The sequence below is a fragment of the Helicoverpa zea genome, chromosome 26 (assembly GCF_022581195.2).
Source record: "Helicoverpa zea isolate HzStark_Cry1AcR chromosome 26, ilHelZeax1.1, whole genome shotgun sequence".
NCBI lineage: Eukaryota > Metazoa > Arthropoda > Insecta > Lepidoptera > Noctuidae > Helicoverpa > Helicoverpa zea.
The window spans coordinates 9,160,196-9,185,957 of NC_061477.1; the positions used below are offsets into that span (position 1 = coordinate 9,160,196).

A 25,762-nucleotide genomic window follows, 5' to 3' on the forward strand; every position below is an offset into this window, starting at 1 on the left:
AAGTCCTTCGCCCCTGGACCCGTTCATGGGGGGCGGAAGAGGGCGTTGTCTGCCCTCCTCCGGCGCCCGGAGCGCCTGCTGCGGGCGGGATCGGCAGTTGAAATCTCCCTCTCCCGTTCCGCAGCTTCCTTCTGCGACATCACGTCCTCGCAGAAGGACACCACTGCGTCCCACGACTCTGCGCTGCCGACCATCTTCCGTACCACGGCCGGCAGCGACAGATCGCCTCCTACTTCATTTGTGAGGACACGGCGCTGCTCCTCCCAAGCAACACACTGAACGAACGTGTGTTGCGCCGTGTCCTCCCCGCCATGGACGCAGTGGTGGCACCGAGCGTCCGGCTCCCTGCCTATGCGACACAGGTACTTGCCGAAGCAGCCGTGCCCCGACAGCACCTGCGTCACCCTGAACGACAGGGAGCCGTGCCTTCTCCCGAGCCAGTCGTCGAGCACTGGCCGGATCGCCTCGACGGTGGCGAGGCCGGCGGTAGGGCGCAGAAGCCTCTGCCGCCATTCCGCCACCAAGACCTGACGGAGCTCTGCTCGGCGCTGCGCTATCTGCCGCTGCACCGGCCTCGAGTCCCGTGCCCGCTCTTCCTCGCGCCACCGATACAGCGACGCGAGTACTTTAGCCTCTAGGTCCCAGGGCGGGGATCCGGCCAGGACGCAAGCCGCCTCGTAGGAAATCGTGCGATACCCGCGGACGACTCTGACGGCCATCGCCCTCTGCGGTCTGCGCAGAATGGCTAGAGTGCTGGCCGCCAGGTCCATCGCCCACACAGGGGCCCCATATAGGGCCATGGACCGCACGATTCCCACGTACAACCGCCTACAGGCGGCGCTCGGGCCCCCCATGTTAGGAAGCAACGTTGACAGCGCGCCCGCTGCACCCATCAGCTTGGGCACCAGCCGCCGGAAGTGGGGGCCGAATTCCCATCGGCTGTCGAGCACCAATCCCAGATACTTCATGGTGGACTCGACAGCTATCCGGGCTCCACCGACCACGATGTGTGATCCCGACGGCGGCGCGCGTCGGGGGCCATGAAACACCATGGCCTCCGACTTGTTGAGGGCCACCTCCAGGCCCAGGCGCCGGATGCGGTTCACCACCTGTGACACCGCAGCCGTGGCTATCAACGCTGCTTCCCTGTGCGAGCTCCCCCGGGCAGTGACAAGCGTGTCGTCCGCATAACACGTCAAGTCGGCGCCCGACGGGAGTTCGCCTCTCAGCACCCAATCGTAACCGATGTTCCACAGGAGCGGCCCCAGCACCGATCCCTGTGGAACACCGCACGTCATGAGGTGCCGACCGGCACCGTCATGTCCCCGATATGTGACGCATCTACCTTCTAGGTAGGCCCCTACTGTGCGACGGAGGTAGGGAGGCACGCGGTGATATCTCAGTGCCTCCCGAATACAGCTCCAGGGCAGGGTGTTGAACGCGTTGGAGATGTCTAAAGACACCGCCAACACCACCCCACCCTGGGACACCGTCTCCTCCGCCAGGGCTCTCACGCGCATTATGGCGTCTACGGTGGAGCGCCCGCGACGAAAACCAAACTGGTTGTCGTCCAGGTCCGGCCCCTCTCTGCACAAGTGGCTGACGAGGCGATCTGCGATGACACGCTCAAAGAGTTTGCCCGCCTCGTCGAGCAGCACTATGGGCCGGTACGCGGACGGCGAGTCCGCGGGGCGCCCCTCCTTCCTGAGCAGGACCAGCCTCCCCTCCTTCCACACACTGGGAAACTGACCCTGCTCGAGACATGCCGTGAAGAGCCCTCTCAGCTGGGGCTCTAGCTCCTTCAGAGCCAGGACGAGAGCTCGGCCAGGAACTCCGTCGGGTCCGGGCGCCGTGTTCTTAGCCCGGAGCCGCGACACGGCCGCTCTCGTCTCTGCTTGCGTCACCTCGGGGAAACCCTGAACTAACCTAACCTAACCCTGAACTAATCTTTTTTTTTTTTGGGAGGGGGAAATCCTCATGGACTTCCTCCGCCTGGGGAAAGGCGGAGGGGTATGCCGGACTCCTACCGGCTAAAACCCCCTTGTGTCCTCCTTGCACGTGTGCGCGGGGCCGCGGGAATCCAGATTCTTCCGCAGCCCCACACTAGTGCTGGCCCTCGCACGGGCCTCGTCTCTTGCACGGGGTAGTGAGGTGTTCGCCTACCCCGTGCATCATCTCAGGGGCACGCGCCGACACACGCGCGTGCCACCGCCTTGGTTCCACTGAGTAGGGGCGGGAACTTCCCCAAGTCCCTCGCCCTTGAACCCATTCATGGGGGGCGGAAGAGGGCGTTGTCCGCCCTTCTCCTGCGCCCGGTGCGCCTTCTGCGACCGGGGAAGGGAGTCAAAATCTCCCTCTCCCGTTCCGCAGATTCCTTCTGCGACATCACGTCCTCGCAAAAGGAAACCACCGCGTCCCACGACTCTGCACTGCCGACCATCCTCCGCACCACAGCCGGCAGCAACAGATCGTCTCCGATTTCGTTTGTGAGGACACGGCGCTGCTCCTCCCAAGCTACACACTCAGCGAGCGTGTGTTGCGCCGTGTCCTCCCCGCAATGGACGCTGTGGTGACACCGAGCGTCCGGCTCCCTGTCTAAGCGACACAGAAACTTGCCGAAGCACCCATGCCCCGACAGTACCTGCGTCACCCTGAATGACAGGGAGCCGTGCCCTCTCCCGAGCCAGTCGTCGAGTACTGGCCGGATCGCCTCGACGGTAGCAAGGCGGTAGGTAGGGCGCATCAGCCTTTGCCGCCATTCCGCCACTAGGACTTGACGGAGCTCCTCTCGGCGCAGCTCGATCTCCCGCTGCACCGGCATCGAGCCCCGTACCCGCTCTTCCTCGCGCCATCGGTATAATGACGCGAGTACTTTCGCCTCTAGGTCCCAGGGCGGGGATCCGGCCAGGACACAAGCCGCCTCGTAGGAAATCGTGCGGTACCCTCGGATGACTCTGACGGCCATCGCCCTCTGCGGTTTGCGCAGGATGGCGAGCGTGCCGGCCGTCATGTCCATCGCCCACACGGGGGCCCCATATAGGGCCATGGACCGCACGATTCCCACGTACAACCGCCTACAGGCGGCGCTCGGTCCCCCCAAGTTGGGAAGCAACGATGATAGCGCGCCCGCAGCGCCCATCAGCTTGGGCGTCAGCCGCCGGAAGTGAGGCCCGAATTCCCATCGGCTGTCGAGCACCAAGCCCAGGTACTTCATGGTGGGGCCGACAGCGATCCGGGCCCCGCTGACCACGATGTGTGATCCCGGTGGCGGCACACGTCGGGGACCATGGAAACCCTGAACTAACCTAACCTAACCCTGAACTAACCTAACCTAACCCTGAACTAACCTAACCTAACCCTGAATGTGCACGGATGTCTGCTTTCATTACGGAGACCTCCACTTCCGAGCTGACTGCCCCTGCAGGCAAGCAGCCGAACCTCCCAAATGCCGCAACTGCATTCGGGCGAAAATGCCCAAGGTCGACCATAACGCCTTCGACAGCGAGTGCCCCGTCCGAGTGAAGTGGGATGCACTATCCCGTCTGGCAGTTGCCTACTGCTAAGGTTGAGCCTACCGCACCTGGAATCAGCCAGCGAGCAAATCGACCCCGACCTGAACCAGAGTACTCGGTCATCCATACAAACCTCCAGAGGAAAATCTAGCCACACAAGAACTGCTCATTGAGGCTTGCGATAGGAAAATTGCTCTGGCGTTGCTCCAGGAGCCGTATGTGGGCGGGATCCGGAAGATGCGAGACTACCACGGAGTGAGAATCTTCCAGAGCGCCGACCAAGGAGAAGGAACTGTTAAGTCGGCAATAGCCGTCTTCAATCACGACCTAGACGTACCAGTGTCCAGAACTTATCACCAACAACATCACGGTGGTAAGGATCCGTACTCGCGCCTGGGAGATTGCGGTAGTCTCCTTCTACTTTGAACGGGACCAGCCCATAGAGACATACTTGGAGCAACTAAGGCGGATCCGGGAGGAAATCTAAATATAATAGTCGGGGGCAGCAGGGGGGAAGAAGTTGCTGGCAGCTTCGAGGACATGGGCTTGCTACCTGCAAGCTTTGTTAATCTCACAGCCTGCTTTGAGGGACTCCTCGGTCTAATTGAGGACTGGAGAGTCGAGAGCGGCATCACGAGCTCGGACCACAACGGAATTGTTTTTAAAATTAAATTAGAAAAGTCCAAAGGAATTAACATCAACAGGCAACCAAGAATTTTCAACACTAAAAAAGGCAATTGGAGTCAATTTCATGAGAAATTGGCTCAATTGAAAGAAGTGCATCAAATAAATAGCGAAGAAATTAACAAAATTAATAACATTACATCTTTAGACCAATCCATTCAGAATTATATTAACAACATCATAAAAACAAGTCAGGATACAATACCTAAAGTTAAAAATAATAGTTTAGTTAACATACCGTGGTGGTCGACCGAGCTCGTCGAGATGAAGAAAGAGATCAACACTAGAAGACGCCGCATACGATGTGCTGCAAGATCCGGAGACAAAAGGTCGTTGATGAGTACCTGCAAGCAAAAGAAAAATATGAGCTCGAAGCCAAGAAAGCACAGGTGCATAGTTGGAACGGGTTCTGCGAGAAACAGGATACGGAGGTTGTATGGGAGGGGATCTATAGGGTTATCGGTCGCACCGCAAAAAGATGTGAGGATGTGCCCCTGGTCAAGGACGGATTACCAATGAGCCCAGAAAACTCCGCTGTCGATCGTGCAAACGTGTGGTCGCATGATGAACACCATGACCCACCGTTCACGCTACAGGAACTTAAAAAGGCGGTGGATAGTTTCAACCTGAAAAAAGCTCCCGGGGCAGATGGTCTCACTGCCGTGGAGGCCAACTTCCACGATCCGGGGATCTTCCTCGCCCTGGCCAAAAAATGTCTGGAGTGGGGAGACTTCCCCGGAGCCTGGAAGGAGACCACAGTGGTGATCCTCCGAAAACCAGGGAAGGACACCTACACCGCCCCAAAGTCTTACCGGCCCATCGGCCTATTACCTGTCCTGGGCAAAATCCTGGAAAAGTTGATGGTAGCTCGACTTAAATGGCACCTAATCCCAGGCTTAGTACTCGCCAGTTTGGCTTCATGCCACAAAAAAGCACCGAGGACTCCCTCTACACCATGATACAACACATCAAGGAGAAATTAAATGATAAAAAAGTGATCACTGTTGTCTCTCTTGATATAGAGGGAGCCTTCGTTAGCGCATGGTGGCCGGCCATCAGGGCCAGACTGGCTGAGGAAAAGTGCCCGGTGAACATAAGAAGGATGATAGACAGCTACCTCAATGACAGGTGTGTCCGGGTCAGGTATGCCGTAGCGGAGTGCCGCAGGGACACGAACAAGGGGTGTGTGCAGGGGTCCATCGGAGGCCCAATCCTTTGGAACCTGGTGCTGGATCCGATGCTAAAAGGTCTTGAACAGCGAGGCGACTACGTTTCGCTGACGACGTCGTCCTCATTTTCAGAGGGGATACAGCACTCGAAATCCAGAGACGTGCCAATGCTGCCCTCGAGTATGTTCGGGAGTAGGGCATCAGAAATAAGCTGACGTTTGCGCCACACAAGACATGCGCCATGGTCGTAGCCAGGAAGCTAAAGTACGATATCACCCTCCTGAGCATGGGCGGGGTCGCCATTGGCATGTCAGAGGAAATTAAGATACTGGGTGTCACTGTGGATCACAAGCTCACATTCAAGAACCATGTCGCAAACGTTTGTAAGAAGGCCATTAACATCTACAAACAACTGGCCAGAGCGGCAAAAGTGAGCTGGGGTCTACACCCCGAGGTGATCCGCAGCATTTACACGGCTGCGGTGGAACCTTAATTCAGTCCAGCGAGGGTTCGCTCAGAAGCTGTGTGGAGCCTACCGCACCGTCTCACTGCATTCGGCTCTTGTGTTGGCGGGGTTGCTCCCGCTCGACCTCAGAATACAGGAAGCAGCCGCGCTCTATGAAATGAAAAAGAGAGTGACCTCGCTGGCCGATCGTGAGGTGGAACGGGTGGTAGCGTTCGCAGACACGCCACTCTCGGCGAAACATACGGCCATGGGGTTCGTGAGTTTGGTAGACCAGTCACATGTGGAAACCCACAACAGCCAGGACATACGTTTCTTCACAGACGGCAGTAAGATCGAGGGCAAGGTCGGAGCAGACCTCGATACTCAGTCTGCCGTCTTGCTGTACTGACTACCAGGCTGAACTCCTGGCCATATGCTTAGCCACCAGGCAAATACTGCGACACCGGGAGGGCACTTTCAGCATATACAGTGACTCGAAGGCAGCTCTGCAAACAGTCACTAACCAGAATGCCCTCCACGCCCTGGCCGGGGAAAGCAAGGGCGAACCTCAACGTGGCTTTATCCAAGTTGCGTCCTTGCTCTGGATAAAGGCACACGCTGGACTGGAAGGCAATCAGCGCGCCGATCACCTGGCCAAGGAAGCAGCCTTAAAGAGACCAAGCCGGACTATGACCTCTAGCCGGTTTCATTCGTCGAGCGGCAGATCCGATTGGAGTCGCTGGGCGAATGGAAACGGAGATACGGAAACGGAGCGACAGCGGGGGTCACAAAGATCTTTTTGCCCGACGCTGCGGACGCGTACAGGATCGTCCAAAAAATTATACCAGGGGGGGTAATTATGCAAGTACTGAAAGGGCACGGGTTCTCCGAATACTTGCACCGCTTTAAGAGTAAGGAGAACCCATCGTCCATCTGCGACCAAAGCGCGATCGAGTCCGTGCCCCATATCATCCTGGAATGCCCTATCTTCGCGCGAGAAAGGTGGATACTGGAACAGGAGCTACAGATAGAGCTGAGCCTGCAAGAAATCAGCCACATAATGCTCAAAAGAAAAGCACGAGAAAAATTACTGGAGTATGCCGAGGCAATAGCAAACAAAACCATACGTAGAAATAAGGAAGCCTGACCCATGCTTCCACCTTATTAGAAGTAATATGGCCTGGCAAGCATGGGGTATACAAAACGATTGTCAATTTATTACATATACACGATATAACACAAAAAAATGGGGATTTACAAATAAGCGTAACCACAGATAACTATAATAGTTACTACGTACTATGCCTGTTTTAACAAATAAAATTGATTTGATTTGACTCTAAGTGCCCTAATAAAACATTCTCTTTCATTTTTGCAATTTGTCGGCGTGATTGGTATGTACCATAAAGTAAACCGTTAAAAAACGCAGCGGCACCTTTGCGCATTCGAAAAGTTTGTCGGACTCATCGTAAGGAAGGCACTCACAAAGTCTTATGTATCAAAAAAAAATTGTTCGCCGGCCTTTGGACTAGCAAGGGATGGCTCTCTTTCAATTAAAAAATATCGATAAAATGTATTTCATCGGAGTACCTAATAAATACTAAATAAAAATCGTATAAGAATATTTAATAAAATAAGTCTATTTCAAAAAAGAACTCCGTACAAGACAATTATTGATTCTTAATTTAGTATAAGTTTTTCGAATTAATGTTTAAGGGGCCTGATTCAAAACAGTCGGGGGTGAAGTGCCTTGAGCAAACAACGCTGTATTTTGTTGGAAACCAATTTTCCCTATTGATAGTATCTATCCACTTCTCTTTTATTTCTGGAATCTTCGGAAATGTAAAATGATTCTTTTTTCGATTACATTAAAAGTAATTTGTGGAGGTACCGGGAACAGCCGTCTGTAACGTCGTTATGGACAGTTAATTAACTCATTGGCCAAAATAAAACATATTTTTTAATTAATGTTAATGTACTATTATCGATATCCACTTCATCCTTAAAGGTAACAGCTCAAATTTCTTCGATAATTATACAAAGGGCAACAAAGAGATGGACGTATTAGAATTTCTTAATGAAAGAAAGGGACTTTCCCAAAAGACATCAACGAGCGTGAGCGCGGTTCGCCAACCACCAATTTAAATAGACCCCTGTTGTATTTCGTAATATAATTAAATCAAAGCCAAATTTTGTTATTGATACCTACCGATGAAAAGTAATGCCATCCTTTTTGTAACTAGATGTCCTAGATTGTTTCCCGCACCATTTCACCGCGCATATAGGCATCCTTAAACTTTTTTACAGAATAAAATCCACAACAATTTAGCCTGTACGCTTGGTCACAACTAAAGCTTTTTACTAAGATGGCCTCATAGTAAGAGCAAAATCACCAACGTTTGGCGAGCGTCGGGGCACTGTATGCGCAGTCAAGTGGTTTTATAGTCTTTGGTATGTACATTACATATTGGTAGGTGGACGCCATTATTACATATTGGTAGGTACCAAATTTCTCCCCGAAAAAAAGTGTTTTTGAAGGTTACGTCTTACTAACGTTTCGTTAAAGTTACCTGAGAAACTTAAAAATAAAAACAAAAATATATAAAAATATTTTTTTTATTAAATCTGTGTAAAATATTCATTAGACAGTCTATAATTTATGACACAACGCTATGTAGGATGGCGGGCGAGCGTGGCTGCCTCTACAGGGTTACACTCAACGCTCGTGTTCAGGCGGAAGTCATTCTTGAGCGATACACAACGGTTCACAACAATGCAGCTAGTCTAGGTACTGCGTCTATACTACAGCTTAGCTAATACAGTAGTTTACAACTAGTCACATTCAATACTTTCAATGAACCGTCAAATACGGTTACCTACATTTTGTGTGGAGTGGAGGACGATTTGTCCCACATATAGAAACAATGGAGTACGAGTCGACATACTGCACTACACAAACTGAGTTTGTTTTACACTGGATTCGCCAAGAATTAAAAGTGTGAGTCATCATGTAAGACAGAGATCTATTCACACGAGCCTACGACAATGATTAACATTAATATAAGCATAGAAGTTAGGCAATCTGCACACTTCATCATACCATGACTGTGGCGACAGGTCTAGCCATGCACTAGAGGCGCCCGAGCGACGCGGCGCGGCACGGCTTGCTCGGGCCACTTTATACATCACGTCATCTTCATACACATACGTGACTCACTCCTACATAACTGTTTACGATAATACAACTTACATCCTTCCGTCCCTTACAACGTCACAATAAAAACAAAGTAAAAAATAAGTTTAACATCAACATATTTTACAATTTATTTAGTATTATATTTATTAAATTCGCAATTTGTATTATTTATAAACTAGCACAAGTAACGACTAGCATACCTATTTGACACCAAGACAAATTTTACTAAGTACCTACCTATATAGTTAGTTTTTAATGATTATTGTCGTATTCGAAATGTTTGTAATGTACTTATGGCAGCTGTGACGTGACACGCAGGTGATCACACACTCGCCGACCCTTTCTTACACATTTTTTTGTATACTATTACGTCACTGGAAAATAACAAGAACTGCGAATTTGAGAAACTTTCGTAAGATTCTAAACCGTCCCGTAGTCAATTTATAAACTAATGGATATACATTTGTAAAACAGTTAGACCAATCACCCAATCACCAAATAATCTCTCGTTTGGAATCAAACGAATTCGGGGTTCTTGTTATTTTCCAGTGACGTATTATAAAATGTTATTTCATTCTTTTTAGAGTTCCGTACCTCGAAAGGAAAAAACGGAACCCTTATAGGATCACTTTGTTGTCCGTCTGTCTGTCTGTCTGTCTGTCAAGACCCTTTATCTTAAGAACGCGTGGGCGTATCAAGCTGAAATTCACATGAAATACTCGGGTCTATTGTCCCTTTAGGCTGTGAAAATATCAAGCTTCTAAGCCAAGCCAATCAAAAGATACAACCGATTATGTCGATATTTTCAACAAATTCTCGACACTCGCAAAGGAATCAAAACCTACAGGGTACTTCCCGTAAACTTGGAATCTTGAAATTTGGCATGAAGCATTGTTATATAATGCAAATATAGGAAAAATGGCGAAAATCTCATTTTTTTTTGTTATATAATATAATAAAAATATTTTAATAAAATGAAATTTACTACCTTATTTCTCACGAACGAATAAAGGTACCAAATTGAAATTTATACCAAATACCTAGGTCTATTGTCCCGTTAAGCAATGAAGAAATCAAACTTCTAAGTTAACGCGATCAAAAGATACAGCAGTTTTACCGACACCTTAGACGAATTACCGTCACACGCTAGGGAATCAAAACCTACAAGGTACTTCCCGTGAACTCAGAATCTTAAAATTCGGCACGAAGCAACGTTATATAGTACAGATAAAGGAAAAATTGCGAAAATGATAAATTTGAAGTTACATAAAATATTAAAATATTATTTTTGCTTACATGACATAAAATATTTTTTTAATAATTATAAACTTACTACCTACCCTTTTTCACATGAACGCGTAGAGATATTAAAGTTTTGAATAAAAAGTGAAATTCATATCAAACACTTCTTAAATATAATGGCCTCTAAACTGTGAAAAATTTTAAATCATTCAAAGGTCATTGGGCACCTTAGTATGAAAACCATACCCACGGCGGATACGAACGAAATATAGCACAGTATAATGATAAAGGCTCTGATTTACTATGGCATTAGTCGCATCAATGTGAACCATGGGAATCTAGAGAAAATCAGGTGTAAGCATCAAATATTTTCCTCATTTCAATGGGGAATTTAAACGACCAAGTTTGACGGTTTTGAGAAATCATTTCTTTGTAGTGAAAGAGTATACTCGTCGTTTATTTCCATTGTCATCAGGTCAGGATCTGATGATGGAAATCTTGAGAAATCGAGGGCAACTATCAGAAATTGTAGGCATGCATAGGATTAAAAGTTGATTCTCAGATGTATGTCTGGTGATACTATCAAACAGTGAAGGTTTAGAGCTTATCTGATGATGGAGACGTGAGAAAGTCGAGAGAACTCGGTATGTTTTAGTTACGTTGTGTTTGGGCTTATATTATTCGTATTGACGAGAACTTTTCACAAAAGTTAAAAATAAAAACTTTTTACAAAAAAAAAATAACTTCTATAACAACAAGAAAACTGTTTATATGCATCGGTCTAGATCTCGGTGGTTAAATAAATATAGATGCATCCTCTAGACACCGACTTCTAGACCGATGCACCTAACATCTTTTTAATTTCTTTCTTGCTTTTGTTTTCTTGTTGCTTTTAGGGTTCCGTACCTCTAAAGGAAAAAACGGAACCCTTATAGGATCACTTTGTTGTCCGTCTGTCTGTCTGTCTGTCTGTCTGTCTGTCTGTCTGTCAAGACCCTTTATCTTAAGAACGCGTGGACGTATCAAGCTGAAATTCACATGAAATACTCGGGTCTATTGTCCCTTTAGGCTGTGAAAATATCAAGCTTCTAAGCCAAGCCAATCAAAAGATACAACCGATTATGTCGATATTTTCAACAAATTCTCGACACTCGCAAAGGAATCAAAACCTACAGGGTACTTCTCGTAAACTCAGAATCTTGAAATTTAGCATGAAGCATTGTTATATAATGCAAATATAGTAAAAATTGCGAAAATCTCATTTTTTTTGTTATATAATATTATAAAAATATTTTAATAAAATGAAACTTACTACCTTATTTCTCACGAACGAATAAAGGTACCAAATTGAAATTTATACCAAATACGTAGGTCTATTGTCCCTTTAAGCAATGAAAAAATCAAACTTCTAAGTTAACGCGATCAAAAGATACAGCAGTTTTACCGACACTTTAGACGAATTTCCGTCACACGCTAGGGAATCAAAACCTACAAGGTACTTCCCGTGAACTCAGAATCTTAAAATTCGGCACGAAGCAACGTTATATAGTACAGATAAAGGAAAAATTACGAAAATGATAAATTTTAAGTTACATAAAATATTAAAATATTATTTTTGCTTACATGACATAAAATATTTTTTTAATAATTATAAACTTACTACCTACCCTTTTTCACATGAACGCGTAGAGATATTAAAGTTTTGAATAAAAAGTGAAATTTATATCAAACACTTCTTAAATATAATGGCCTCTAAACTGTGAAAAATTTTAAATCATTCAAAGGTCATTGGGCACCTTAGTATGAAAACCATACCCACGGCGGATACGAACGAAATATAGCACAGTATAATGATAAAGGCTCTGATTTACTATGGCATTAGTCGCATCAATGTGAACCATGGGAATCTAGAGAAAATCAGGTGTAAACATCAAATATTTTCCTCATTTCAATGGGGAATTTAAACGACCAAGTTTGACGGATTTGAGAAATCATTTCTTTGTAGTGAAAGAGTATACTCGCCGTTTATTTCCATTGTCATCAGGTTAGGATCTGATGATGGAAATCCTGAGAAATCGAGGGCAACTATCAGAAATTGTAGGCATGCATAGGATTAAAACTTGATTCTCAGATGTATGTCTGGTGATACTATCAAACAGTGAAGGTTTAGAGCTTATCTGATGATGGAGACGTGAGAAAGTCGAGAGAACTCGGTATGTTTTAGTTACGTCGTGTTTGGGCTTATATTATTCGTATTGACGAGAACTTTTCACAAAAGTTAAAAATAAAAACTTTTTACAAAAAAAAAAACAACTTCTAAAACAACAAGAAAACTGTTTATATGCATCGGTCTAGATCTCGGTGGTTAAATAAATATAGATGCATCCTCTAGACACCGACTTCTAGACCGATGCACCTAACATCTTTTTAATTTCTTTCTTGCTTTTTTTAGGGTTCCGAACCTCAAAAGGAAAAAAACGGAACCCTTATAGGATCACTTTGTTGTCCGTCTGTCTGTCTGTCTGTCTGTCTGTCTGTCTGTCTGTCTGTCTGTCTGTCTGTCAAGACCCTTTATCTCAAGAACGCGTGGACGTATCAAGCTGAAATTCACATGAAATACTCAGGTCTATTGTCCCTTTAAGCTGTGAAAATATCAAACTTCTAAGCCAAGCCAATCAAAAGATACAGCCGATTATGTCGATATTTTCAACAAATTTTCGACACTCGCAAAGGAATCAAAACCTACAGGATACTTCCCGTAAACTCAGAGTCTTGAAATTTGGCATGAAGCATTGTCATATAATGCAAATATAGGAAAAATTACGAAAATCTCATTTTTTTAGTTAAATAATGTAAAAAAAATATTTTAATAAAATGAAACTTACTACCTTATTTCTCACAAACGAATAAAGGTATCAGATTGAAATTTATACCAAATACCTAGGTCTATTGTCCCTTTAGGCAGTGAAAAAATCAAACTTCTAAGTTAACGCGATCAAAAGATACAGTAGTTATACCGACACCTTTGACGAATTTCCGTCACACGCTAGGGAATCAAAACCTACAAGGTACTTCCCGTGAACTCAGAATCTTGAAATTCGGCAAGATGCACCGTTATATAGTACAGATAAAGGAAAAATTGCGAAAATGATAAATTTGAAGTTACATAAAATATTAAAGTATTATCAAATCAAATCAAATACATATTTTCCTCATTTCAATAGGGAATTTAAACGACCAAGTTTGACGGATTTGAGAAAACATTTCTTTTTAGTAAAAGAGTATACTCGCCGTTTATTTCCATTGTCATCAGGTCAGGATCTGATGATGGAAATCCTGAGAAATCGAGGGCAACTATCAGAAATTGTAGGCATGCATAGGATTAAAACTTGATTCTCAGATGTATGTCTGGTGATACTATCAAACAGTGAAGGTTTAGAGCTTACCTGATGATGGAGACGTGAGAAAGTCGAGAGAACTCCTCAACGGTATGTTTTAGTAACGTCGTGTTTGGGCTTATATTATTCGTATTGACGAGAACTTTTCACAAAAGTTTAAAATAAAAACTTTTTACAAAAAAAAAAAACAACTTCTAAAAACAACAAGAAAACTGTCTAAATGCCTCGGTCTAGATCTCGGTGGTTAAATAAATATAGATGCATTCTCTAGACACCGACTTCTAGACCGATGCACCTATCATCTTTTTAATTTCTTTCTTGCTTTTGTTTTCTTGTTGCTTTTTTATATGTTTGAAGTTGGATTTGTTTGTAAAATGCTACAAAATAAAATAAAGCCGATTTTATAAAACAAAGAAAAGGACAGAATTACACTTTTGTCAAGGCTCTAGAAACGTAAAGCCAGCAGCCCCGAATCCTACACTCTAGCAGTCGTTGTTACAATTCGACAGTTACAAGTCGTCAGGCAGTTTCGAAAAAAACCTGAAACTGGGGCTCGTTAGGTGATTAATCCCTCAAAAATAAAAGATCCCATTAGTACTGAATTCTCATCACCTAAAATAAAATAAGCTCCAACACAAGGTTACGTTATAAATTGTAAAGGAGTTCCCATAACTATATCTGATCTTTGCAGATCGATCCCACAATGGCAGTCAAACTTATCTATGTGGAAAGTCTTCGCCAATACGAATAAAATAAGCCCAAACACGTGGTAGTTGCAACATACCGTTCAGGAGTTCCCTCGACTCTCTGTAGTCTCCATTATCAAATCAGCTAAAAACCTTCACTGTTTACCAGTACCCTCAAAAATACACTCACATGTCTGGTTTTGACTCGATGCGTGCCTACAATATTCAAGAGTTGCCCTCGATTTCTCAGGGTTTCCAGATCCTGGTCAGTTCTCATCAGATCCTGGTCATCCGAATTGACATCCTGCTTCTTTATGAAAAGTCTTTAACAATAAAAACTAGCATTGCAACCTGTACAATCCTCTGAAACTGCTTGTCTTTTATATTTTTCAAACGATCCTGGACATTCGTCTCCATGGAATTTTGATAAAATATTTATATTCAAAGAAACGTCATACCATTCTCCACGATTTAAAACTACTTTGATTCATGTCCGCCAGTTTTTACAAAATGGGTCAGATATGCCCCATGACCTTAATTAGCTATTTTCAATCAGATTTCTGAATGATGACTACAAAATGTTGTATATAAATAACTTTAATAAAATAACTTTTACAAGGTACTGGCCTACTATTTTAGTTATATTATAAAATAAAAAATATTAATAACTATGATTGTTCTAAACTGAACGGTTGGCGCGAGACTCACTTTTTATCTATACAGGATTTGTTCGGAACCCTCGGTGCGCGAGTCCGACTCGCACTTGGCCGGTTTATATATGTTTGAAGTTGGATTTGTTTGTAAAATGCTACAAAATAAAATAATGCCGACTTTATAAAACAAAGAAAGGGACAGAATTACACTTTTGTCAAGGCTCTAGAAACGTAAAGCCAGCAGCCCCGAATCCTACTCTCTAGAAGTCGTTGTTACAATTCGACAGCTACAAGTCGTCAGGCGGTTTCGAAAAAAACCTGAAACTGGGGCTCTTTAGGTGATTAATCCCTCAAAAATAAAAGATCCTATTCCTGCAATGGCTGCTTTAACCCAAGTTAGTAGTGAATTCTCATCATCTAAAATAAAATAAGCTCCAACACAAGGTTACGTTATAAATTGTAAAGGAGTTCCCATAACTATTATCTGATCTTAGCTGTCGATCCCACAATGGCAGTCAAACCTATCTTTGTGGAAAGTCTTCGCCAATACGAATAAAATAAGCCCAAACACGTGGTAGTTGCAACATACCGTTCGGGAGTTCCCTTGACTCTCTGTAGTCTCCATAATCAAATCAGTTCCAAACCTTCACTGTTTACCAGTACCCTCAAAAATACACTCACATGTCTGGTTATGACTCGATGCGTGCCTACAATATTCAAGAGTTGCCCTCGATTTCTCAGGGTTTCCAGATCCTCATCAGATCCTGGTCATCCGGATTGGCACCTTACTTCTTTATGAAATGTCTTTAACAATAAAAACTAGCATTGCAACCTGTACAATCCTCTGAAACTGCTTGTCTTTTATATTTTTCAAACGATCCTGGACATTCGTCTCCATGGAATTTTAATAAAATATTTATATTCAAAGAAACGTCATACCATTCTCCACGGTTTAAAACTACTTTGATTCATGTCCGCCACTTTTTACAAAGCGGGTCAGATATGCCCCATGACCTTTAAGACATAATTAGTTATTTTCAATCAGATTTCTGAATGATGACTATAAAATGTTGTATATAAATAACTTCAATAAAATAACTTTTACAAGGTACTGGCCTACTATTTTAGTTATATTATAAAATAAAAAATATTAACTATTTTGACTCTCACGAAATTACCATAACTATGATTGTTCTACACTGAACGGTTGGCGCGAAACTCACTTTTTATCTATACAGCATTTGTACGGAACCCTCGGTGCGCGAGTCCGACTCGCACTTGGCCGGTTTATTTTATATGTTTGAAGTTGGATTTGTTTGTAAAATGCTACAAAATAAAATAATGCCGACTTTATAAAACAAAGAAAGGGACAGAATTACACTTTTGTCAAGGCTCTAGAAACGTAAAGCCAGCAGCCCCGAATCCTACTCTCTAGAAGTCGTTGTTACAATTCGACAGCTACAAGTCGTCAGGCGGTTTCGAAAAAAACCTGAAACTGGGGCTCTTTAGATGATTAATCCCTCAAAAATAAAAGATCCCATTCCTGCAATGGCTGCTTTAACCCAAGTTAGTAGTGAATTCTCATCACCTAAAATAAAATAAGCTCCAACACAAGGTTACGTTATAAATTGTAAAGGAGTTCCCATAACTATATCTGATCTTAGCTGTCGATCCCACAATGGCAGTCAAACCTATCTTTGTGGAAAGTCTTCGCCAATACGAATAAAATAAGCCCAAACACGTGGTAGTTGCAACATACCGTTCGGGAGTTCCCTTGACTCTCTGTAGTCTCCATAATCAAATCAGCTCCAAACCTTCACTGTTTACCAGCACCCTCAAAAATACACTCACATGTCTGGTTATGACTCGATGCGTGCCTACAATATTCAAGAGTTGCCCTCGATTTCTCAGGGTTTCCAGATCCTCATCAGATCCTGGTCATCCGGATTGGCACCTTCCTTCTTTATGAAATGTCTTTAACAATAAAAACTGGCATTGCAACCTGTACAATCCTCTGAAACTGCTTGTCTTTTATATTTTTCAAACGATCCTGGACATTCGTCTCCATGGAATTTTAATAAAATATTTATATTCAAAGAAACGTCATACCATTCTCCACGATTTAAAACTACTTTGATTCATGTCCGCCACTTTTTACAAAGCGGGTCAGATATGCCCCATGACCTTTAAGACATAATTAGTTATTTTCAATCAGATTTCTGAATGATGACTATAAAATGTTGTATATAAATAACTTCAATAAAATAACTTTTACTAGGTACTGGCCTACTATTTTAGTTATATTATAAAATAAAAAATATTAACTATTTTGACTCTCACGAAATTACCATAACTATGATTGTTCTAAACTGAACGGTTGGCGCGAAACTCACTTTTTATCTATAGAGCATTTGTACGGAACCCTCGGTGCGCGAGTCCGACTCGCACTTGGCCGGTTTATTTATTTAAAAGATTAAATGTTTTGATGCAGATTTTTTGTTATTTATTACTTACTCGGACACTAAGCACTTGTGTCTTGATACAGTCGTAACAAATTATTCTAAAAAAAATTAAACTTCATGTAAAACACAATATATTAACATTAACATAACATACAATGTCATAAATGCAATTCTTTAATTAAAGGCGTAAGTGTATATCAGATACGTACTTAGAGGAATTAAAACAATTGCCTAGACAACGTGCATAATGCATTGTTTCTCAGACAATCAGTTATTAGTTTCCAATCGGATGAAAACGTATTCTAGGAGTGCAGGGACAATAAGAAGGTTTTCTTTACTTATACCTACTCTACAGCTGAAGGGTTTTTTTGACGCACTAATGTGGAGTCACAACTCCATTCCAGATGCGAATGTTCGCTACATTCCAACTGAGTGGTATATATGTCTAACGCCTTGATTTTTCTAGGTATTTGAGATTCTATATCTATAGAGAGAAATAATCCACAGTTTGATGTATTCATCGATCCACAAGCACTGCGTCACAATCAGCCGTAATGGCACACGCGGCACTACACCGCCACCGCAGTGCACGGCGGCAGCACGCGGCACTACACCGCCACCGCAGTGCACGGCGGCAGCACGCGGCACTACACCGCCACCGCAGTGTACGGCGGCAGCACGGCCGCGGCCGGCGCCGCGCACGGCCCGCGCAGCAGCCGCGCCAGCTCCGGCCCCGCCGGCGCCGCGCCGCCCGGCCCCGGCCCGCTCGGCTCCTCCGCCGCCGGCACCGACGAGCACGATGAGCTGGCGGTGCCGCCGGAGCCGTCCAGCGACGCCGCCGAGCCCGCCTCTCGCTCGGGCGCGGGCGGCGCAGGGCCGCGCGCGGGCGGCAGCGCGAGGCGCAGCTTGTGCCACAGCCAGGGGTCGCCCCACTGCAGGTAGGTGTTGGCGGCGAGGTAGCGGCGCAGCGTGGCATCCAGCGGCAGCGCGGCGGGCTCGGCCAGCAGCAGCACCAGCAGGCGCGGCCGCGCGTCCCGCAGCGCCAGCGCGTACGCCTCGCGCAGCTCCGCGCGCGCCCAGCCCGAGCGCAGGAAGTGCTCCGACACCACGGCCAGCGTGCGGCGCGAGGCGCGGACGCTGGCCGCGATCTGCGCGGGGATCCAGCCGCCGGGCGCCCAGTCGCGGTAGTGCACGCACACGCGGTAGGGCGCGGGCGGCGCCTCGAGCCGCGCGAGGAGCTGCGTGCGCACGAAGTGCTCGTCGGCGTGCGCGAACGACACGAACACGTCGAAGCGGCGGCCGTCGTCGTCGGGCTCGGCGGGCGCCAGCCAGCCGCGCTGGTGCAGCGCCGCCTTGATGCGCAGGCGCAGCGCCGGGCGCCACAGCGCCGCCGCCAGCGCCGCGGCCGCCAGCAGCGCCAGCAGCGCGGCGGCGGCGGCGACGGCGGGCACGGGCAGGCCGGCGCAGGGCCGCGGCCGGGCGTGCAGCAGCGCGGCGCCGCCGGCGCAGGTGGCGTGGGGCAGGTCGGCGAGCGCGGGCGGGCGCAGGGCGGCGAGCGCGGCGGCGTGGCTGCACGAGCAGTCGAGCGGGTTGCGCGCGAGGAACAGTCGCCGCGGCGGCTGCACTAGCGCCTGCACCACCTCCTCCTTCAGCACCGATATCTTGTTATCGCTCAGATCCAAAACCTGCAGCATACCAATTTCTTAACATACTAAATAATATTACGTTGCTGCCTCGTTGGTCTAGCTGTCGCAAGTGCGGCTGCTGAGCACGAGGTCTCGGGTTCGATTCCCGAGTCGGGCCGAAATCGCTTTGTGGGTTTTAGAAGACTTTCACAAAGCAGCCCGGAGCCTGGAAGTTGGTGATTGATACACCCGTGCATCGGAGAGCACGTAAATGTCGGTCCTGCGCCTGATCTCTCTCCGGTCGTGTCGGATTACCGTCCCATCGGGCTATGAGAGTTAAGGAATAGTGAGTGCACCTGTGTCTGCGCAAATGCTCGTGCACTATAATATGTCCTGCGTAGTTGGCTAATCTCCTTACGTGAGAACAGCCGTCGTAGCCGATAATCGGCTAGGAGGACATCATCATCATCAATATTACGTCTTTATTTTAACCTAAGCATGAGCGCGTTATGAAAATCTTACAATACAAATATTGGGTCGGTTCTTTTTAGGCTTCCGTGCGCAAAGGGTAAAACGGAACCCAATTGTTTTCGCTTCTCTGTCCGTCCGTCTATCGCCAAGCTGTATCTCATGAACCGTGATAGAGAGTTGAAATTTTTACAGATTTTCTGTTGCCGGTATAACAACAAATACTGAAAACTATAATAAAATAAATGTTTTGAGGGGCTCCCATACAACAAACGTGATTTTAAATAACGGTACGTAACCATTACCGGTCAAGTCCGACTCGCACTTGACCGGTTTTTTTTTTGCTTTAAATAAATAATTTGCCACACTTAAAGAAACAATGTTCAATAAATCCACGGAGTAAGGAAAGATGCCATAATTGCAGGCAGGTCAGGTTTATTTAGATGAAATACTAAAACGAACGATGAAAAACTACTGACCGAGAGGTTCGCGGGCAGCTCGGCGATCTCCAGCTCCGAGATGTTATTGTGCGGCAGCAGCAGGCGCCACTCGAACTGCGCCGCCGCCGCCCCGCGCGCCGCCAGCGCCCGCGACACTCCCCGCACCGCGTCACCCACGCGCTGCAGCCCCGCGCCCGCGCACTGCACGCGCAGCACGCGCGGCGCCGCGTCCGCCGCGCCCGCGCCGCACGCGCAGCCCGCCGCGCACGGCGCCGCGCACAGCAGCGCGTGCGCCGGCGTGGCGCCCAGCAGCGCGCCGCCGGCGCAGCGCGGCGCCACGCGCAGGTGCTGCGGCGAGCTGCGCAGCGCCTCGGCCGCCCAGTGCGCGCGGCAGTCGCACGGCAGCGGGTCCAGGCGCACGGCGGCTAGCGGCGGCGCGACGGCGGCGGCGCGCGAGACGTCGTCGCGCGAGTACTCGAGGCGGGCGACGGGATTGCGGCGCAGGTCCACCTCGGCTTCGCTGGAGAACCGCAGGTCTGTGAACTGCAAGCGAGCGAGCGTGAGAACAGCCGCACTGCGGCCTCGGGGCCGGGCGGCGGCGGCGGCGCGGGCGATGCGTACCGTGACCACGGAGATGTTGTTGTACGAGAGGTCGAGCTCCTTCAGCCGAGACATGCTAGTGCGCCAGTCCTGACAGATGACACTCGTGTTAGTCTTGCGCAAATAAAATTTTTCCAACGATGTCAAATACTGCAAGGGTGATGACCCTGAAACAAACCAGTAAGTACCTATATTAAAATAATTCCTTCGATAACATTACCGCTTTTGATTAATTTTTTTCCTACTAAAATTAATATGTAGTTTTAAAAAAAAGTGGTTGAAATTAAATAAAAATAACAGTTAAAAAAACTAAAAAACACGGTAAGTACTTATTAGCCCGTCCGCCATATTAGATTTGTAATGACGTTTCTTAGCTAGACATGTATTAACATCAGAACTTAGAGCGTACGTGCAAAATCCTAATCGAAGACCGGAAAGTGGATCAAATTAAGATTCCAAGATTTTCTTGAAGCTAATATAAGCATGTTAATTAAAAACTGTGGCCAACTAAGTTCATGGGGCTTGCCTGATTCTACTATGTTAATAATGTCAAAATTGAATAGAATACCTACTCTTAAAAAAAATGTATTACACGCAAAGTTTAGCCATTTCACATTTTCGCGATTTTTTTTACTAAAACTAATTTCCTTTATTTTCTGTGTCCCATTTCCCACAGCCATATTATTACAAAGTGCATTATAAATTACGATGTGCAAGAAGGCGGGAGCAGATTTGGACAGCGCCCTGACCGTCATTTTTGTGAAATGTCTTCTAAGAGGTTACCTCGCACGGTGTCCGCCGCGCCTCCGCACGAGTCTTTCAAATCATTAAAGCTGAGGTTCAACGTAGTGAGCGACGTGACCGCCGCCAGTGAGTCGAACACATTCGTCGTCAGCCGGTTCCTGGACAAGTTTAACATTCGCAGCTTTTTGGTGACGACGAACAGTCCGCTGGAAAGTTAAATCGGACATTAGCAACAGTCGCGTCGCAGCAGACGACAACGCGCAGCGCCGCATCGCTCACCCCGGCAGCGCCGTCAGCCGGTTGTCGGACAGGTCCAGCAGCAGCAGGTCGGGCGCGGCGTCCAGCAGGCCGGCCGGCAGCGCCGCCAGCGCGCACGACGTCACGCGCAGCTCGCGCAGCGCCGCGCCGTGCAGCGCCGTCGCGTGTAGCGCCGTCAGCTGCTCGCCGTCCTCCACGCGCACGGACGCCAGGTCGGCGCAGGCCGCCAGCCAGCCCGCCGGCAGGCTGGAGGCGTTGGGGAAGCGCACGTACAGCTCGCGCAGCCCGCACGGCGCCCACGGCTCGGGCGCGGCCGCGTCCCAGCCGAACAGCGTGAGGCTCTCCAGGCCGGCCGGCAGCGCCGCCGCCACGTGCGGCGCCGGCATCTCCAGCGCCAGCGCGCGCAGGCCGGGCGGCGGCTCCACGGGCACGTCCTCGGAGTCGCGCACCGTGAGGTTGGCGAGGCGCGGCAGGGCGGCCAGGTCGGCGGCGCGCACGGGCTGGTGCTGGCGCGCCAGGTGCAGCGCTTGCAGACCGGGCGGCAGGCGCGCGAGCTCGGAGGGCGGCAGGCGCACGCCGTCCAGCGCCAGGCGCTGCAAGCCGCGCAGGGGCTGCAGCGCGCCGGGCGCCAGGCTGGCCTGCACGAGCTCGAGCGCGGGCAGCTCGCCGAGCGGCGCCAGGTGCGCGGCCCGCAGCGCGCCGGGCCGCACGAGCTTGAGCTTGTCGAGCACGAGCACGTTGAGCCGGTCGAGTGCGTCGGCGTACGAGTCGCGCGGCGCCGGGCAGTCCTCCAGCTGAGCCTTGGACACGCGCAGCTTGCTCTTGAACCGCGGTAGCGCCGGGTTGTCCAGCGTTATATTTTTGGGACATTTCAGTGCGAAGTAGCCACTGTCTGTGTATTGGATCATCACTTGCAAACCTATTAAAGATAAAAAGTTATTTATTCAAAGTAGGCTGATAATCAGCACTTTTTGAAGGTCAAGTTTACAAAAGACGACCCCTAAAAACATTCATCCTTCATAACTTCTTGTATTTTTGCTGGGAACAATAAATGGTGCCAAAAACTCCACAGCAGCATGAGCAGTTCTCTCGGACAAGTATCAAATATTATATGTAAATCATTAAACTTCGTATTAAAACAGCATAAGTAATACCTAGCATACTAATAGAAACGCCAGATCCCATAAGCACAATAAAGTTCATCGTTAATATTTCGGTCATGTGCCTCGCGCCATTAAGGTCTCCCTTCATTTGGCAAACGTTGCGATTCGACTCTTGTTTGATGTTTATGGATTACCTATTCTTAGCAAGTGCCTGGCGTTTCCTGCGGTATCACTAGTTTGCTAACAGAACTACGCATAGACTTCGGTGCTATTCATACAATGACAGTCCTGCTTACATGCCAATGTTTAATTTCCTCGCGGTTTCACCGCCGTCCTGGGCAATTTCATCCCCCGCCCGTATAGCCAGCCCATGTTGCCAGCGGATAGATATTTTTTTTTTCAAATCATCAAATGACCCCTTCCGCTGTGGATGCAGCTTAAGGTAGTGTTAGACTTGAAGACCCTGGTGGACCCCACTGGGGTTTCTGGCGGCCTAGCCATTTCCCAATTATGTTGGGGACAGCTTCCAGTCTAACCAGGTGCAGCTGAGTATTATTTATTTATTAAAAGAGGGCTCACAGACAAGCCCCAACACTACTAGTGTTTTACACGGAGCGACTGCCTATCTCACCTCCTTACCTGGGCAACTCTGTGCCCCTTGGTAAGACTTTCTAACTACCCATGATGACTTCCAAAGATGTTCAAATTACAGCCGGGACACAGCAATTTATTGTGCCTTTCGAAGCAAGGAAGGACTGGTCACGTCTGATCACCCATCCATGAACCGACCGCGCAAAGTGTTGCTTGCCTTATGATCAATCGATCACGCAGCTGTCCATAGCCTCTTCTTCTGAAGGAGAGTGTTTGTGTCCCTCACTAATATTCTTAACATTAAAATGTTCACCGGATTACATTTGAATTGAAATATCTTTCAGAGTTAAATAAAGTCATCGAAATTACCTACTGAGGGATAAACAAGGCACACATCATATATCTGCTGATAGTTTAGGTGAAACATCAAAAAACCATTTCATACTTGAATTTCCCACTACCAGTCTCTGGCGTTTATTTATTTAAAATTTTATTGACACAGTTTATGAGTAAGAAATAATTAACAAAGGCAACAACTAAAAGGGCTTTTTACACAAATACATAGTAAACAAATGAGTTATGCTTAAAAGTAATACATAATTGAATTATTATTATTGTATACTTTTATTTTAAACAGCAATTTATTTTTAAAATGAGTTTATATTTTTATGATTGTGATTGTGTAGTAGTGTAGTATCTCTAGTTAAATACCCACTCACATGGAGTACTCATAGATTTTCTTAGTTTATTTAAAACTATAATTATTAAAAGAAAGCTGTACTTCTGCTAGACGAGACATGCATCATCAGGTGTCTCTCTATGAAGTTCTGTCAGCCGGTAGGCTGGACCGATGGATGGACAGTTGGACACAATTTTTATATTTGTGTTTTTTAATGTGATTATTGCATTAATGTGAAAATATATTGAATTTATTTCTCATTATTGCTCTCCTGTAAACCTTCCTTTTGTTCCCTATGTCAATACCCAGTATTGTTTGTACTTAGTTTAATTGTTATTTATCCTGTAAAGTTCAGCTATTTAACCATACAAGCATAACAATGAGATGAAATAACAAACAGAAACAATAGTTGTCTCTTGTGTTCGGGTTTTGACCGCTGGAACTCACTCTCTATAAGACTTTCAAACGTGATGGTGACCTAAGGAAAATTTTACTTCAGAGTTATTACAAATATACAAGCAGGGTTTCTGGCCAAACTTTATTAGATAAGCATTGTGTCTTATTTGTTTCTCTTCTTAGTAACTTCAACTTCCTCGAGCAGCTTATGTCTGCGGGGCATATTTTTTGTTCCAAATGGAAATAAATATTAAAATAATTGATGAAGTATTAAGTTTTTATTAAAAATATTTAATTTAAATTTAGGAAGCCATGTTCATTATCATCTGCCTAGCCTTTCTCCTTTTTAGCCTTTTGTTGTGTAACCGGATGCTTCTTCCGACTGCTATCCGACCTTCTTCACCCAGTTACCCGAGCAATCCCACCCCGGAGACAGCCCACTGAACAAAACGGTAGCTCGGATAACACTGTTTTTAGGAAAGAGTGTCATATAAAAAAAAAAAAACTAGCAATATTGAGAAAAAAAAAACATCAAAGTTTGCTCCTTGGAATAGGTAATTACCTGCTAGGTACCTGCTCCAAGTGAAACGACAACTGACACTTAGAATTTTTTTTATGGGTGAACATTTTGTCAAGTTTTAGATTTTCTAGCATAATTTGGTATATTATGAGTAATTGTGATGTTAATATTTGTAATTTGAGTAATAGGTCTGTTAGGTAGGTAGCAAGGTAGGTGTGGCTCACCATCCACGGTGTAGGGGTACTCGTTCTGGCCGTAGCCGCCGAGCTTGCAGCGGGCCGGCAGCGGGCACTCGGGCGGGTCGGCGGCGGCGGCGCCCGGCGCCCGCGCCAGCGCAAGCAGCCCCGCCAGCGTCAGCCAGCAGCGCGCCATCTCTGTCACTTATACGCTGCACGCGAGACAATCATTCATTTCACTACACGTTAATCATAAGCACCAGTCTTTTCTCTTTAACTGCATTTAGTCTGTTACATTACACTAAATTCGGTCGCACTTTGCCTCACTTCCACTCAGTACAATCTGCGTAATATTAATTTTATCAAACAGAATGGCTTCCAGGAAAAAAATGAGGAAAACCCATACGAAACTCTGCCGTCAATATACCTACCTACATAATGTTCCACCTCTAGACATACACATACAAACAAACAAATACCTAAGATTATTAAACGTCAGTCGTTCAGCGCACACGGGTGACCATGCGCAGGCGCGTGTGTTACCAGAGTTATAAATAAAATAAAAGTAATGTTTTGAAGTCATAAAGGATGCCAGCAGCAGAAAGATGCCAATGTTAAAAAAAAACATTGCGCCGCGCCGAGCCTTTTATGTGGCTTGGTTCGAGAAAGTCACATTTCTGTTATTTCATTGACAAATATTTAGTGCCTAGGTAGG

At 46.6% G+C, this 25,762-nt stretch overlaps 1 protein-coding gene across 1 annotated transcript; it reads right to left on the reverse strand.

Annotated features, from left to right (window-relative positions):
• Positions 1 to 17,465: 17,465 nt before the first annotated feature.
• On the reverse strand, positions 17,466 to 25,762 carry LOC124642897 (protein toll-like). The gene is made up of 6 exons (XM_047181645.1): positions 25,096 to 25,762; positions 21,604 to 22,501; positions 21,364 to 21,530; positions 20,602 to 20,747; positions 20,020 to 20,523; positions 17,466 to 19,132 (listed from the first exon to the last, which is right to left on the reverse strand). Exons 1-6 carry the CDS (start codon positions 25,241 to 25,243, stop codon positions 18,095 to 18,097), a joined length of 2,901 nt encoding a protein of 966 aa, XP_047037601.1. The 5' UTR covers positions 25,244 to 25,762; the 3' UTR covers positions 17,466 to 18,094.